This window comes from Octopus bimaculoides, chromosome 9 (assembly GCF_001194135.2).
Source record: "Octopus bimaculoides isolate UCB-OBI-ISO-001 chromosome 9, ASM119413v2, whole genome shotgun sequence".
In the NCBI taxonomy this organism is placed as follows: domain Eukaryota; kingdom Metazoa; phylum Mollusca; class Cephalopoda; order Octopoda; family Octopodidae; genus Octopus; species Octopus bimaculoides.
In genome coordinates, this window is record NC_068989.1 from 85,299,828 (window position 1) to 85,318,295 (window position 18,468).

At 37.6% G+C, this 18,468-nt stretch overlaps 2 protein-coding genes across 2 annotated transcripts in view; one reads left to right on the forward strand and one right to left on the reverse strand.

The window, feature by feature from the left end:
* LOC106869621 (co-chaperone protein daf-41) overlaps nt 1-13,411 on the reverse strand; it is a 20,239-nt gene extending 6,828 nt beyond the window's left edge. The window contains exon 1 of the mRNA XM_014915432.2: nt 13,307-13,411. Within this exon, the coding sequence (XP_014770918.1) occupies nt 13,307-13,323 (17 nt within the window). The 5' untranslated portion in view covers nt 13,324-13,411. The remainder of the gene's footprint in view (nt 1-13,306) is intronic.
* A 332-nt stretch (nt 13,412-13,743) lies between these two features.
* LOC106869610 (dual specificity protein phosphatase 19) overlaps nt 13,744-18,468 on the forward strand; it is a 20,624-nt gene continuing 15,899 nt past the window's right edge. The window contains exons 1-2 of the mRNA XM_014915421.2: nt 13,744-13,840; nt 17,565-17,794. Coding sequence (XP_014770907.1) covers nt 17,566-17,794 — 229 coding nt within the window. The 5' untranslated portion in view covers nt 13,744-13,840; nt 17,565. The remainder of the gene's footprint in view (nt 13,841-17,564; nt 17,795-18,468) is intronic.

An 18,468-nucleotide genomic window follows, 5' to 3' on the forward strand; every position in this document is an offset into this window, starting at 1 on the left:
AGCACTAACAGCACCGTCCGAGCATGATCATTGCCAGAGCAGTTGTCTGGCTTCCGTGCCAGTGACACGTAAATAGCACCATTTGAGTGTGATCATTACCAGCGTCGCTTTACTGGCACTTGTGCCGGTGACACGTTAGAAAACACTCAAGCGAGGTCGTTGCCAGTGCCGCTGGGCTGGCTCCTGTGCAGGTGGCACGTAAAATACACCATTTTGAGCATGGCCGTTGCCAGTACCGTCTGACTGGTGCTCGTGCGGGTGACACGTAAAAGCACCCACTACACTCTCGGAGTGGTTGGCGTTAGGAAGGGCATCCAGCTGTAGAAACTGCCAGATCAGATTGGAGCCTGGTGCAGCCATCTGGTTCACCAGTCCTCAGTCAAATCATCCGATGATGATGATGATATTTTGCACAAGACACCTACAGGAAAAATGCTGAGAACAACAGACACTTGTTACCAGTTTTCTATGATCTCAAAAAGGATTCCAACACCATACCTCGCACAACTACGTGAATGGTATGAAGGCATGTGGCTTAGTGGTTAGGGTATTTCACTCACAGTCGAAAGGTCAGGAGTTCGATTCCCAGCTGCATATTGTGTCCTTGAACAAGACACTTTATTTCACTCAGCTGGCAAAAGTGAGTTATACCATAATTTAAAAGAGCCAGCCTTGTTACATTCTGTGTCATGCTAAATCTCCCCCAAGAACTCCATTAACTGTACTCATGACTGATGCGCTCAGCCGCTTCATGAGCAAGCTGTTCTTTTGATCAGATCAAGTGGAACCCTCATCATAACCAGAGTGCCAGCATGTGAATTGTCCTAAAACAATTCGGTTGCCCCAATTGTTTTGTGGCACTCATCCAGAAACTTCAATTGAAGAACAGGACAGTTGATATATGAAAACAAAGTTGGAACTTCAAGTAGAGATGTGTAATAACCCTAACTTTGTTCTACCCTACAAAATACCACCTAATAATCCAGGTGCAGGGAACAAGTACCACTTTGATGATGATGATGATCATCATCATCATCGTTGTTGTTTAATGTCGGCTTTCCATGCTGGCATGGGTTGGATGGTTTGACTGAGGGCTGGCAAGCCAGAAGGCTGCACTTGGCTTCCAATCTGATCTGGTAAAGTTTCTACAGCTGGATGCCCTTCTTTAACGCCAACCCATTCCGAGAGTGTAGTGGGTGCGTTTTACATGCCACCAGCACAGGAGCCAGTCAGGCTGCACTGGCAATGATCACGCTCAAATGGTGCTTTTTATGTGCCACCGGCATGGGAGCCAGTCAGGTGGCACTGACAACGATCATGCTCAAACAGTGCTTTTAACGTGTCACTGGCACAGGTGCCAATCAGGCAGTACTGTCATTGGCCACAACAACGATTTCACTTGCCTCAACAGGTCTTTTCAAGCACAGTTTATTGCCCAATAATTGAAGGGTACTCTTAAATGGGCCAGTTACGTTGCACTGGCATAGGCCACGGTTATGGTCTCACTTGGCTTGCCAGGTATTCTTAAGCGAGCATATCTCCAAAGGTCTCGGTCACATTACCTGGGTGCGACCCAATGTTCAAAGGTTGTGCTTCACCACCTCATCCCAGGTCTTCCTGGGTTTACCTCTTCCACAGGTTCCCTCTACTGCTAGAGTGTGGCACTTTTTCACACAGCTGTCCTCATCCATTCACAATACATGACCATACCAGTACAGTCATCTCTTTTGCACGACATCTGATGCTTCTTAAATCCAACTTTTCTCTCAGGGCGCTTACACTCTATCATGTATGCAAAATGACATTACACATCCAGCGGAGCATACTGGCTTCATTCCTTGCAAGGTTACACATGACCTCAGCAGTCACAGCCCATGTTTCACAGCCATCTAGCATGGCTGTTCGCACACATGCATCATACAGTCTACCTTTTACTCTGAACTTTACTCAGGTTATTCTTATTCTAGCAGCTACACTTTCAGAGCATCTACCCATGATACTGACTTGGTCACCTAGGTAACGGAAGCTATCAACTACTTGTAGTTTTTTCCCCTGGAATGTGACGGAAGCTGTTTTCTGCATATTTTCAGTGTTTATTGCTCCTGAGCATCTGCCACACAAAAACTATCTTCCCAGTTAACCTTCCTTTGATATTACTGCACTTCTTATGTGTCCATAGTTTACACTGAGTACATCTAAAGGAGTTTCTACCTATGCTTTTTCTACAGATTGAGCAGGGCCATCTACCTGAAGGGATTTGTGGTTTGTCTGCCTTCCTACTTATTAAGACTTTGGTTTTTGCTAGGTTGACTCTAAGGCCCTTCGATTCTAATCCTTGCTTCCGTACCTGAAACTTCTCTAGTTCTGATAGTAACTCAGCTATTAGAGCAAGGTCATCAACATAGAGAAGCTCCCAGGAACATCCTGTCTTGAATTCCTGTTATTGCCTGAAGGACTGATGAATAAGAGGGGGCTGAGGAGTGATCCTTGGTGGACCCCTACCCAGAATTCTTCACTGTACTTGTTGACAACCCTCACTTTACTGACAGTATCCCTGTACATGGCTTGTACAGCTCTCACTAACCATTCATCTATCCCTAGTTTCCTCACTGACCACCAGATAAGGGATTGAGGAACCCTGTCAAAGGCTTTCTCCATGTCAATGAAAGCTAGGTACAGAGGTTTATCTTTGGCTAGGTATTTCTCCTGAAGTTGTCTTACTAGAAATATAACATCAGCGGTGCTTTTCCCTGGCACAAACCCAAACTGCATTACAATCTGTACAGACTGATTACAAAGACTGACCAATAGAACTCCTGTCACTGAACTGTCATACATTGGAAACAATGCCTTACCAGCTCATTTACCTGAAGAAATGCATATGATAGCTTTGCTCAGAGAATCAACATTCAGAAAATCTGCACAACTTGCTCAAAACTCAAATCTTCCAAATTTCAGCATTACCACCACTTAACATTCGCTCTCCATGCTGGTATGGGTTGGATAGTTTGACATGGAGCTGGATAGCAAAGAGCTGTCCAAACTCCAGCTGTCTGTTGTGGCATAGTGTCTACAGCTGGATGCCCTTCCTAACACCAACCACTTAGAGTGTACTGGGTGCTTTTCATGTGCTACCAGGATGGATGCTTTTTAAGTGGCACTGGCACCTGAAAGGACAAGGCTGCATGTGTAGAAGACAGCAATTTTACTTAGCTTGACATGTCTCCTCAAGTATAGCACACCACCACATCTCTCAGACCCTTGTCTTTTCCTCAGTGAGGCTCAGCATCCGAAGATCCATTTTCACTACTTTGTTGCACATCATCCTGGGTCTACAACTTCCACAGGTACCCTCCACAATTAGCATCACTCTCAAACAGGAATAAGTAAACTTGTTACCATAACTGAAGCATCCTATCTAAATAATCTGAGCTATTCATGTTGCTTCTGGAAAACTTCCAGCATGCCTTCAAATATTTTGAGAGATGGTCTTAATACCAACAGGACATTTGAAAACTGGAACTATTTCATCAACAGGAACTGCAGCCATGAACATTAAATGGAATGACTATGTCAACAGTCTTGCAGTCCTTGAACAGGCCAAAGCCTACAACATTGAGGCCACATCATCAAACATCACTTTAGATTGGCAGTTCAAGTCCACAAAATCCTCTGCAGTGAACTCAGAACCAGCAAGATATCATGGCTGTTCCCTTGCAATGCTACAAAGACTAACTCATATAGACAATGAAGAGCACCAACTTTAAATCCTGGGAGCCAACGCAGAGCAGATAGAATGCTGCATCACTTCAAGATTGGTGTAAAACATTTTAAAGAACATTGAAGGCATGAAGAAGGTAAACAGCTATGACAAGAGACCGGCCAACTACAACCAAGACCACCACCAAACATCAAATGTTACCTCTAAACACATTGTTTCTCACAAAAACCAGCCTTGCCAATTAGGGGCACCAACATAAATGAGGAACTATAAAAAAGAGAGAAATGCTCAGAAAAAGTAGCTGATGCACCTTATATAATCATTTAAGTGTCCATGTTGGTACAGGTTCAATGGTTTGACCACATCCAATGTGTTCAAGAACTGCATGAAGCTCCAATGTCAGTGTTTGGAATGGCTTTTACAGCTGAATGCCCTTCCTAATGCCAACAACTTTACAGCATAGACTGGGTGCTTTTATCATGCTGCCTGCACTGTTGAGATTGCCATGCAGTTCTAAGGAGTACAAACTGGGGGGGGGGGTCGTGTTAGGGGACAAGAAGATTACTATGGGGAGTAAGCTAAGGGACCAGATCAAGCTCCAATGTCTGCTTTGAAATAGTTTCTACACCTGGATGCCCTTCCTAACACCTACTTTATAGTGTACTGAATGCTTTTCTTTCTCATAGTATTGGTACCAAGACAAAACACCTCAATTGAGTGGAGGTGTAGTATTGGAGCTAGATTATGCTAGATGTTGAGAGGTTAAAGTACGATAGGACAGGAACAGATGCTTTGCTGCAGAGAAACATGGCTTTTCCAGTTGGAAACAAAGATAAGAGATAGTGATGAAAATGTATTAAGGCATACTCAAGATACACAAGGAAGAGATTTTAAGACAATACAGACAGAGGATTAGAGAAGGTGGGTGGGTAGGTAAATTTATGGAGTGTGGAAGGAGAGTGAGAGTGACAAATGGTTAGAGATGCGGATAGAAGTGAATTCAATGAATAGCAAAGGCCAAGTGGAAATATGGTCAACGGTGAATTAATTTTGGGGAAAGTGAGGGAAATAGAATTGTGTCAAAGGGAAGATGTGACAGTATAAAAGGGAGAGTAGAGACCAACAGCAAAATAGATAGATGAGAAATAGGGAGCCGATATATCTATCAAGTGTATACCCATAGACATCCATCCACATATATATATCCATTTCTAGATGCATCCACGGTGTGTGTATTCATTAAAAGTAAAAATGGAAATTCTGACACTGGTGCTACTCCTAAGAGTGGTGTCATTTTTCTATAACAATACAATGTATAACAAGAAACTAGGTCAAAGGCTTGTCCTATTATCACATTACCTACATAGATATCTTTCAAAGCAGTGCAACAATACAAAGGCCACAACTATAAAGCAGTTGTCAATACTGACATGTCTAATCATATTGCTAAACACTGAACTCTGCACATATGGATAAGTTACCTGTAGCAAGACTGACTTTGCCTTCTTAATCCTGATTGCAAACCCACTTAAAACTACTACCCTTTGTTCAATACAAGCTTCCTCTTTCAAAATGAACTAAAACTTTCCAAAACACCAGTTTCAGAGACATTTTACGAAATTCTTCATTTTCAAAACTGAGACAAAAGCAGTGCATTTCAACAGAAATATGGTAACAAAAAGGTTGAAATTTTACTCAATTTTAAATATCATTTAGCATCCAAAAAAAGCAACTGATTAAATTTTTAGCATGTAAATTAAAATTTAATTAAGAATAGAACAAATATAAAAATCTTAAAAGTTACGAATAATGCAATGGACAGCATAAACTGTTGCACATTCTACTTCCATCCTAAATTGCTCAACACTTGGGGTCAAGGAAGGGGGTGTTGTTGTGATATAAAGTTGTATCATTATTTTACACCTATCAAAGCCCACTCAGAGTCAGGTTTCAACCTATTTCTTCCAGACAGAAACGTGAGAGAGAGAGAGATGAACCAACTCGACTACTGGAGACTTTCTTTATCCATACCAAAAGGATGAAAGACAAAGTTGACCTCAGTTGAATTTGAAAAAAAAGAATTAAAGCTGTAAAATCATCTAATGAAAGCAAAAAAGAAGAAAAAAAAAACGAATTCATTATAATCAATACACAATATTGCATTATCATCACTGTTGACATTTGCTCTTAGATAAAGAAAATGGATTCCCCATTGTCATAAATATTAAGGCTATTTTATTGTCTCGCATTATAAATGCAGCATTTTAGTATATCTAGCTACTTCAATAACTATATATTTAATATACATGATATACTTTAGTGGTTATTCAAGCATTTATTTATCATGCTTCATTGGTGACTTATCTGCACATTAGAAACATCATCTCTATGTCAATATAATTAAGTTATCTCTACTAGCCTAGTAATATCAACCTATTCATAAAATGGTCATTTCTTTCTACAATTTTACATTTTATTTTTATGGCAAAGTATTTTGTTATTGGCAGTTGGCTTTACATATCGACATCCTGCTAATTACTCGGCAATAAAGTAAGAATGAAACCTGTTAGCATGTCAAGAAAGTGAGGCAAGAATTACAGTTAAGCATCTTGCCCAGTAGCTCAACACAATAGCTGTAAAAAAGTTTGAACTCGAAATTAGAACATCGAAAACTGAGTCCCTAAACTATTGCATCACATGTAACAAACATGATCAAGCCACAAGCAATCTGACAACACAAGGAGCATTAGTGCTTCCTTGAATTTGGTCCAACAAATTTGAAAAATATCTCCCATGTTGGCACAGGAAAAAATTATGTTCAAGAAAGATAAGCTATAAATTTTAAGGGTATAGTCAACTATATTACTCCCCACCTCAGTCTTAAAGGGAACTTGATAAATTCCAGATTTAAACACAAAGGGACATAAATATATGCATTTTCATCTGGCATTATCACCAATAAATTTTCAGATGCATACAATCAAGAGCTGCATATTGACCAATAATTTGAACAGTACCAATTTTAGTAACAATAAAGGCATTATTTCTAAATTAACTGTTCTCCATTTAATCCTCACACCTTACCTATTTTACATCAATTTATCCATCTATAATATGGGTGAAATAGAAGAAATAGTATTTTGTTCAGGCAAACCAGGAGTTAGATGCCTTGCTAATGGACACAAGTGGTTGGAGATGAAATTATGGCCATGTGGTCAGTTGTTTAAAGACAGCCCCACTGCTTTTCATTTCTCTAAAGTACAAATAATTTTGAAGATATTTACCAACAAGAATTGCTTCAGAAAAGCCAAATAATATTTGTAGAATCATCCCCCCCCCCCCAATGTTCACATGGTTGGGAGAAATCTGCAAAACAAGAACAATGAAATTCTTGAAGGGAAAGATATGAGTGTAGGGCATGGCCATGGGGTTCATGAGTTCCAATGCTACTTCGGCATGGCTTCTACAGCTGGATATCCTTCTCAACACCAACCACCTTTCAATGTATTGGGTACTTTTTCCATGGGATCAGCACAAATGAGGTCACAATGTAACTCACAAGACTAAAGAGTCCCCTTGTTTGAGAGGGAGACAGCTTTATATCAAATGTTAAAGTATGATAGAAAGACAATAGGTCTGTTGCTGTAGGAGATACATGGCTACCCTCCCAGCATTATATAAAGGTGGATGGGAATAGCTGGGAAGAGAGATGAAGATGGTGGTGACAGATGTTCGGGCATACCCTTAAAGTAGATGAAATGTAGAAGAGAGAATGAGGTAGGATCAAAAAGGCTGAGTGGGTAAAGTTTGCAACAGTATGGAAGGGGAGTGACAGATGGTTAGCAATGGGGTAGAGATGAACATAGCATTAGTAAAGTAGATGCATGGTCGATGGTAAACGAGTTAAAGGGGAAGGTGAAGAAATATACATTCAGTAGGGAAGTGATGAGAAGCAGGAAAACTGCAGATATGACAGGTACGGGATAAAGATTATCAGAGTATAGCAGGAAGAGAGCAAATGAGATGTACAGTGACAAGGATGGAGGGGGTCGAAGTGAATACAATGAATAACAAATGGTGGAGGATGTCAATGGCAGATACAAGTGTTAAGAATAAAATATGGGTGTCAATAGGATGCAGTTAAGGAGAGATGAGAGACGGAAAGGTAACTGGTGGCACGGAAAAGGGAGATCAATGAGAAATAAGAGAGACAAATATGAAAGGAAAGTGATTCTAAACAGAGAGATAGTGGTAGCATAGAAAAGGGATGAAATATATAGTTCTGTTCTCATTTAATTAGATGAGTGATGGAGGGATGGGCTTGACTGGTACAATTCAGGTATGGGACCAGTTGTATGTATACATGTAAACATAATGCTTTTAGGACCAGTTTTGCTGTGCTTAAGACCTGTCCAACACTACAAATCCCCAAATCATCTGTTCTTTGTTGCCTCCTGTATGAGGCTCAACGTCTTGAGAACAGCCTTCATTACTTCTGTTCCATGTTGTCTAGTTTCTTCTTTCAAAGGCTCTTTTCACATAAAACAATCAACACTCATCCATATATATATATATATATATATATATATATATGCCTGTACCAATGCAATTTTCTTTCTTGTACACTATATCCGATTTCTCATTCGCCCTACAACATTCATATACACTGGTACTACACATCCAGTGGAGCATGCTAGATTCATTTCTTTCTCATTTCCACAAGTCCTTTGCATTCAGGGCTCATGTCTCACATCAATGCATCACTACAGTGTATACACAGGCCTCATACACACTGCCTTCCAGTCTGAGACCTCGTTACCAATTGAGGTAATAACTAAACTTTTCCAGCCCGTTCTTATTTTAGCAACTATACTTTCAGAAAATACTTCTCCATAATTCAATCACTTAGATAAAAGAAACTATCTACCATTTTCAGGGAATCTCCAAGGAATTCCAAATCTATTTCCCATGTGATCCTACACTAGGCCCATTATAAGCAACTTCTACCTAAACCTTTTCTACTTCTTGAGTAAGGTCATTCTCCTGTAGGAAGCAGTCCTGTTTATTTTCCTGATTACTAGAATTTTGGTCTTTGCTAATTTTAAAGCCCTTTAACTACGTTTTTCTCCCATACAAAGGGATTCTTTTTGGTTACCTCACCCCCATTAAAATATTGAGTTATCTCCCTACGTTTTTCAGGAAATATCAATAAGCATGAAAACTGAAAAATTAATAAACATGAAAAATGAAAAAATAAAACCGCCTTATTGAATCTAATAACATTTATATAACAAATTATACCATGTCTATTGAAGAGGCCAAACGTCAACATGTTGGAAATACTGAATCAAAAGGATCTAACTCTTTTAATCCAATCTCGGCGCCACATTAACTCGATTTTTTAGTGGGGAGGTAACCCAATTCTTAAATGCGAGTGAGATAACCAAAAAGTACCTTCTTTTCTACTAGATTCAGTGATAAGAAGGTGGTCATCAGTATATAGGAGTTCCCACGGGGAAACTCCTTGTATACCTTCCCCACCGTTCCAACAATTCAAATATTAAACAATGAAGTATTCCAAAATATCTCAATGCCACAGTATGAAAAAGAGAGAGACACTAACGTTCCTTCTCAAAATAAAATTTTAATATCAATCACTGAAGAACAGTAAACTGGCAAAATCATTAGTATCAGACAAAATGCTTTGTAGCATTGCTTCTAGCTCTTATATTGAGTTCAAACCCTATCAAAGTCAATTTATCATCCCTCTGAGATTTGTCAAGCAAGGTACCAGTCAAGTACTGGAGTCAATGATATAAACTAACCACCTATTCCCTTCAAAAATGCTGCCTTGTGTCTAGATTAGAAATATTGAGGACCCATTCGTCCTACCACCATACAACAGTGAAGGTCAATTTATGAAGCTTTGTACAGATACTGAGATATTTTAGACAATTTATTGTAATTAGCCCAAATCTTATACATTAAAACAGACCAAGTGAGAGAAGCATTGCCTGATTTGTAGTCAATGTAATTCAGAGAAAGTTCATGGGAGTTGTTAAGGCAAGTTATAAGACACCAGCTTTTTCAGAATCCTGTCGCCAAACAAGATTAAACTGTTCTTTTTCCCTTTTTGTGGTATTTTTAAACAACTTAGTTATGAAAGGATTAAAAATATGAATGCAGATAAATGGTTTCCCTGCTCTACTTGTCCCTCGATCTGCTAGAAAAAGTAGTAAAAATCAATTTTAATGACATTGGATAATTGTTGTTGTTGTTGGCACTCCGATCAACAGAACAGCCTGCTCGTGAAATTAACATGCAAGTGGCTGAGCACTCCACAGACACGTGTACCCTTAACGTAGTTCTTGGGGATATTCAGCGTAACACAGATATGACAAGGCTGACCCTTTGAATTACAGGCACAACAGAAACAGGAAGTAAGAGTAAGAGAAAGTTGTGGTGAAAGAGTACAACAGTGTTCGCCACCATCCCCTGCTGGAGCCTCGTAGGGCTTTAGGTGTTTTCGCTCAATAAACACTCACAACGCCCGGTTTGGGAATCGAAACCGCGAGTCCGCTGCCCTAACCACTGGGCCATTGCACCTCCACGACATTGGATAATAGTAGGGTAACAAAAGCTGTTTTGCAGAGACAGCTGAGCAGAGAAAGACAATTTCACTCTAATTTCTACATTTGTTTAATGTTCATTTTCACCTTTTCATCACCACCCTAATTTAAAATATATAGCACAGTACTCACCCATACAAAATAATGAGTATTCAAAACATTATATAACTGCGATTTTCAAAAAAATTTTTTATCCAAACCTAAAAGTATTACGACACACCAACTACAAATAGGTGTTACAACCCCCTCCGACTTTGTTTCCTCATAACTGTCATAAAAAATGCATGTCTATTCCTGCACTTTTGTATCGATACATTTTCGAGGATATAGATTACTATTTATATTGATGCCTGCCCAATTTTAACACCAATTTGCGTAACAAAGTTACTTTTTTCACTTTCACTTTGTTAACAGATACATATTTGAAACGACATAGCGCAACTGGCACTCTCGAAAACGTATTTCTGCAAAAATGTCATTTCAAAACATAGTTTAAAATGGGTTATAAAGAAACAAATAGTGGAGAATGACCGGAAACCCGTTCGAAAAGAAATATTTTATGTTATCAAACATACACGTAATCTACACCACTGCGAACGTTACTTTGCAAAATTTCATGAACTGATACGCATTTAAAACTCAAGAAAAGAACACCAATCTGTAGTTAATGACGAGACATTTTCAATATTCCGAAAGTGAAACAGTTCTAATGCTTTCATTATCCTGTAACAGAAAGACACCACTACTACCATCATCATCATCACGATACAGCGTCTTTGACTATAAAATTAATGTTTCAAACAATGATCAGCAATTTCCTTGCTTTTCATCGTTCCCGAATCAATACAAGTAATACAAAGGAATGACATTCAGTCACCTAGGTATCCTCTCCGCTTAGGTACCGCGATTAAACAGCTAACTACCCAATTTCAAAATTCAAATCTTTCCACTTCCGGGTTCGACAATAAATACCATCAGGTCATCGATGGATTCTCCATCACATCTAAATATTTGTGTTCTGCTATCATTAGAAACATTACGAGCGATTGAGATCTGACGAACTTATTTTAGTCCCTGCGCTTCGCGATTGGTGGCGAGGGAGCACCGAAAACAAGGTTAATATCATTAGGTCTCGCGTATTAACAGTAAAAAGTAGTACCCGGAGTTAATTTTAAATGCTTTGAACGCTCGATTCCAAATATAAAGATTTTAGAAAACAAAATGTGGACCGAATACACAGAAGAACCGGTACCTAATTTACATATTCGTGTAATGCAATTTTAAGGTAATAATTATGAAAAAATAAAGTCGAGGGCATCAATTCATAGAGATTAAACTGCTAGGCGCATACATAGTTGTACGGTTAAGTTTGCACTCCGACCACATGGTTTCGGGTTCAGTTCCACAGCGTGGCACCTTGGGCAAAATGTCTTCTACAATAGCAGCCCAGGGTTGACCTAAGCTTTGGTGGATTTAGTAGACGGAAACAGAAACAAGCAATTTATATAAATATATATATAAAATGCGCATGTCCCCCTTGCCAATGGATGTCAATCATACAAGCAGTGTCATTCATTTGTGATATCCTGTAAAGACATGTCCGGCCATGTGGATATATCATCCTGCATGGAAACAAGTGACTAGAAAAACTGCCTCAAAAAACAACATCCATCCCAAGCAAGCATGGAAAAGTGAACGTTAAAATGAAAAATATAAGTGTATATGTGTGTAAATATATACGTATATATATAAATCCAAAAGATATATCTATACATACACAGGTATATCTATACATAGGTGAAAGATCTTCAGCGAAGTAAATCCAAACGGGATAGTATGGTAGAAACTTCGATTATATACGTGTGTGTGTATATATATATACATACATACATGCTCACACATTCGCGTGTGTAAAAATATGTATTACACACAACTTAGAAATTTTGGTAATTTTTTCTTTCAATTGGGTTCGGTTCTGGTTTAGTTCTTTGATCAGCTTCAATCCAATCCAAACATGATCAAAAAACCTCCGGCCACGACCATCTTATCTGTATGACTATCTTAGAGACATTATCCGAAATGTTATTCATAGTGTTAAGACAAAGTGAGATCTTAAGACATATGGCTGCTATTGCTAGCAGTCAACTCACCGCGTGGAGGCTCCCTTCGTTTTCCCCCCAAATTACGGAGGTAAAATAAAAATGAATAGCTTATATGTGGACTTAGGACCTCCAAAAGATATATCCATACACACAAATGTATTTCATACATTATATACATACACATAATATACAGTATGTGATTATCATGTATATATACTTTAAATTATACTTATTAATTTATATACATATTCAGGGACCCATGTTTATACATTCACACATGCATTATACGAATATATATTTCGTATATATACACATGTATTTAAAAATATATATATATATATATACATTACATACATAAACGTATTTCTTTAATATGCATATATTCCCTATATGTATATAAAAATATATATTACGAAATATTACAAACAATACATGCAAATATATATTGTGTATGTATAAATATATATATTATACAAAGACGTATATAATATGTATATATATTATATTTATGCATATATGTAATATATTTTATATTTATACAAGTATGGATGTATAGATATAGTGAACAATGAGCGGTAGTATATCTATACAATAGAGACATATAGATACTAGAATGTTCTATGGTGGCATTTGAAAAAAAAAAAAAGACGCAGCAGAGAAGCGTCTTGAATCAGCAGAGAAAAAAAACGGCTTTAATTTGAGGAAAACCCACAATTAGATTAATAATATGGTCACTATTTCAACAAAAAAGGAGACTTGCGAAACTATTCAGTGAAACTTCAGGGCGGACAAAAAGTGTGAATAAATAAAAAAAATAAAGTTTGCTTGGGAAGCCCGGTGGACCTCATACTTACACTGTGGTATTCGCCATTTTTCTCTTAACTAATGTGATACCATGTGCGGAATAGTCACTGCTGCACGTGCTTATACACTTCAACTTCCTGCTTCGGTAATTGATAATTTATATTATTTAAAATTTTAAAAAAAGGGAAGAAAAAGTCGGAACCTTTCAAAATAAGTGTTAAAAAAAATAAAATGAAGAAAAAAATTTAGGAATTAATATTTACTTCAATTATTTGATGTTTGCTTTAAAATTTTTTAAAGACGTGTTTCTCACCCATACACACATGTAGAAAACACACACATATATATAAACACATACTTACATACATATATGTAAATAGTAAGTAGATTTTAATGAATTATGAATTTTTATTTATTTTTTGCGTACTTCATTAAATAAATTGCCATCTACTCCGAATTATAAATGTGCGCGTGTGCGCGCAGAGAGAAAGAAAGAGAGTTAACTAGTTTCAAAGAATATTAACCAATGAGATTCAGTATCATCCGTTACTCCTTGACACGGTTGATTCGTATGTCAGTGGAATGTAAGTTAGATTTATTTTCACATTAGGCTTCGTCTACATATAACTATATATATGTGTGTGAGAGAGAGAGAGCTGTGAATTATTTATAATTTAATGTAAAAAAAATTATCTATCATTCCTCGCTTTATTTTTTGCTCTATATATCATTATACTCTATTAAAGAAACAATTTCTCCCTTCCTCGAAACGCCCATCATAAACTCAGTTGTTGAAAACAAAGGTAGAAATGTCACTTTGACCATGAACTTTCTACCCCTATACAGCATCCTAGATCTGATTGGAATTATAAATAGAAAACTTTACGCCACTAACGAAGACAGTGCTTCGGCTTGGCCATGACCGTAAAGCCTAAAACAATCTGAAGGGCTATGAACAAGGCGGGTACAATTGATATATTTTCATTGTCGAATGAATAATTACCTTTAAAATCTGAAATACGAAGACACTCGCTTCTTAAAGGTATATCTTTTAGTGGAAGATAAAATACTTGCAATCACAAATGCAGTTTTAACTAAAAAGAAAAACCTTTACGCAAAAGTGTTCTTATTTAACCCTAGGTTAGCCCTAATAGAGCAAACCTATGATCAGAAACAATCACTTACCTGGCAAGTACACTTCCGAAACATCTAGAACTATATTTATTTCTCGTATTCTAAGATGTTCTGTGTCATGAGGGTTGGTGTATCTAACTGTTTGAGCAACCTTATAGGGGTGGGGTCATTCGTTGGCTAGTGTTGGGTTTTGGGTTTTTAATCAAGAATAATAATGTGGGTAGAATGTCTTCTCTTAAAATATATACGACCCAAGAAACAAATATCTGGCGAAAGTAAAGAATACGCGAACCCGGTGTTTAGGGTTAAGGTTTTTGTTACGCCGAAAACAGGTGGTGTGCGTATTCTTTACCTCCACCCAAATATCTGTTTCAGTATTGGAAGGAAGTACTTTGATAAGTCTTCGGTAAAGTGGCCAGTTTAAGCGGAGGACTTGCTCCGCAAAATCCTGGCGAAAAAGGTTTCACTTTCATCGACATTGGTATGTTACAGGAGTTCACATCAATGGAACTATTCATTGTACAACAAGTGCAAATAGCTGATTACTCCATACACATAATAGTAACCTTATTGTAATCCTCAAATAGAATCGTTGTGACACCCACTTATTCAGTATTCTGCACTCGTGAACCCTGAAGTGGAATCAGTTGACATTGTTAAATGACTGAGTACTCTGTAGCTACCTATTTAGCTGGTCTTTCGCTATTAATTCGTCATTGATTGTATGCAGCATTAGATAAGCTACGTGTGAAGACGAAAATGACCACACTAAATTTTGTTTGGCTTTTCATACATATATTTATTAATGCACAAAGTTTATATTTACACCTGTTCAAATATTTGATTTGATGGAACAACGTTCATGGAATAGTTATAAGTTTTCTGTTATACAATATGCTCGATAATATCATGAAAGTAGTTCATAGTTACTGAAGATAGAATGAGTAAAAAGAATTTGCAACTACTACATGAAAATAACGTGTGCATGTGTAGGATTCAACATTACAAATCTAAGACCAAGATGTTTTGTTGAACCCAACACAGGCATGTTAAGTAAGAAAAAGCAGAAATAGGCAAGAGACCATCTCACTGAGCAAACCAATATAGCTTTATGTGAACTGCTGGATGGCTCTGGTCTGGGGTTGAATTCACCAGCTTTTTATAACTGTAAGGAAAAGTTTCTAGAACTTTTGTTAAAGCTGTTTAATAGGAAAATTCACACACCTCCCTTGAAGTTCACCACATCAGCAGTAATAAATCATCATCATAGTTATCATCATAGTAATAAGTCATCATCATAGTTATCATTAAGCTAGTGTTAGGAACATAAATTGTGACTAAGGTTTGGTGGAAGATTTTCATTCAAAACTTATGAAAACAAAACATTTGTAGTACAGATCCAGAGGCAGTTTCAGCTGAGTTGGTATCAAAAGGGTTAAAAATATCATGGTGACTTTAGCCCTTTTATCACTATATTTCTGTTAAGATTCTCTGTTTCTTTCAATTAATTTTAAATATAACAAAGAATTTAGTAAAATAACTTAGTTATCATTCAGCTAGTGTTAGGAACATAAATTGTGACTAAGGTTTGGTGGAAGATTTTAATTCAAAACTTATGAAAAAAAAAGACATTTGTACTACAGAGCCAGAGGTGGTTTCAGCCAGGTTGGTATCGAAAGGGTTAAACATTAATCCCTTAGCATTCAAATTACCCTATCAAATGTAATGCTTATTTATTCACATTGTTTTAAATTAATCATGCATTATCTTGTAGCTTTAAGATTTCAATTATTTGATTGCTTATTTTTAGAATGGTATTGTAGGGTAGGTGTGTGAGGCCAAATCTGGCCAGTTTGTACATAAAGCAGGTAGAATATTTCGGCCTGATATGGCCAATTTAAATGCTAAAGAGTTAATGTAATCTTCAATGTACACCATGGAAGATACCAGGTTGCTATCTGACATACCCATTAAAATCTCCAGCCACAAAGATGAGATCATTGTCACTCATCTTTGAGGTAGCCTGCAGAAGAATATCATAAAAGTGATCTTCTGTTCACTTGATAGGCCCGCTTGTGGGGCATAGGCAGAGATAATTGTTGCTATACCATTCTGCAAGACTAGCCTCAGTTTAAGTACTCTATCACACACCCTCACTACCTCTATGTCCTTATCCACCCATTTCTCTTCCCACACCCCCTATTCCATCACTGTTACCTTCCAGAAGAGTTTATACCTATGTGCTTTGCCTGTGAGGACTCTGGCTGAAGCTCCTCTCCACCTTACCTCTTGTATGCAACATAAATCAACACGTCTCCGTTCAAGCATCTCTACAATTTCACTAGACCTACCTTTCAATGTGCCGACATTTACTGTACCAACTCTGAAAACTGGGAAAGAGATATGAGAGGTAACACAGCACCTGAAAAGAAGGTTCCCATGATTGTTTGGTAACAGAAGTCATAATAGTTGTTCTTGCTTTTAACCTACCATCATTCAAACATGTTAGAATTGTTAAGGTTGTTGCCTCTACTGGTGGGTGGGAGTAAGGAAGTGTTGTATATGAAAGTGTTTGGAGCATTAATTGTCTTTCTGTTGTAATTGCTAATTTATTTTGGACATTATATTGTTCATGTAAGAATGAGATTGGTATCTACAACTATCTACCTACCCTTTTCTTTGAGAGAATGAAGTCTATCTGTTTGTTTGCCTGATCAGGTGGCTGGCCTGTTTTGTTAAGCTCATGTTGCTTCAGGCGGTTCCGATCCAGGAGCCATGATTCTTTCGTCATTCCTCTTACCATAGCTTCAGCCAACATATACTCCAGAGAACGCTTCCTGATATTAGTTTCAAAACTCCTTGTAACACCAAAGATGAACTGAAGGCAAGGATTATGGCAGCATTCACCAATTTAAATGAGGAAACCGTACAGAAGAGTTGCAGGAGATTCCAAAGTTGTGTGGAGGCTGTGGTTGAAGCCAATGGCAATTTTATTGAATAAATTTACTCTTTAGTATTTCAAGATATTTTTATGTAATTTTGGTAAATATATGTTAGAATAAGATGTTAGTGTTATTTTCATTTTTGCGTAATTTAAATGATAATTTATTCACCTCACCCTGTATGTATATATATATATATATATATATATATGTTTGTAAATGCCTTTTTCAGAATGGCTCAAAATCTTACCAAGCTTCATTCTGAACTACGGAAGTTCCAGAAAGATGAACTAAAAAAGACAGAGACTCGAATCACAACTCCAGGTGGTCAAATATACACAGAAAACAAAGATGCAGCTGGACGTTTGACCACAACTTTGACAAATCGTGGGCGGTTGGGGTTTGTTGGAGATTTAAGAGCTGACCTTCAAGTTGGAGAAATACGGAAAGGTCTCGTTTTAGGTAAGCTTCGTAGTTTTCATATTTGTTGATCATGTTTCTATATTTTGTACTGTCTGCAATGTTGTTGTTCTTGTTATTTAACCCTAGGTAGCCATCATCTCATCATCATAATTTTAATGGAGTTTAAAGAACACTTTTTGAGGGGTTTCACGAAGTCAAAGTGGCTGAGTTCCTTTCGAGCGTTGGGCCTCATGGAGGCAAAGTGGTTAACTTCCTTTCGAGTGTTGGGCTGCACAGAGACAATGACCAAGACCTTTGGCATTATGTCATGCTTTGAGAAGAAGATCCGGGAAGCCAAGCAAAATCACAGTCGTGGCAGACACTGGTATCACACAAAGACACCAGTGTCACACAAATTGCACGTAAAAACACCCATTGCACTCTTTGAGTGGTTGGTGTTAGGAAGGGCATCCAGCCACAGAAACCATGCCAAATCAGACTGGAGTCTGGTGTAGCCTTCCAGCGTGCCAGCCCTGGTCAAACTGTCCAACCCATTCCAGCATGGACAACAGATGCTAAATGATAATGATGATGATACAGAGTCTCCCCAAAAAATGTATACACACTTCAGGAAAGGAAACATCTGTATAAATATTTAACTTGTAGAAATACTCCTATAAATATAAATACCTCTTTCAATGTTTTATCGAACTGCAATAATACAATATATATAT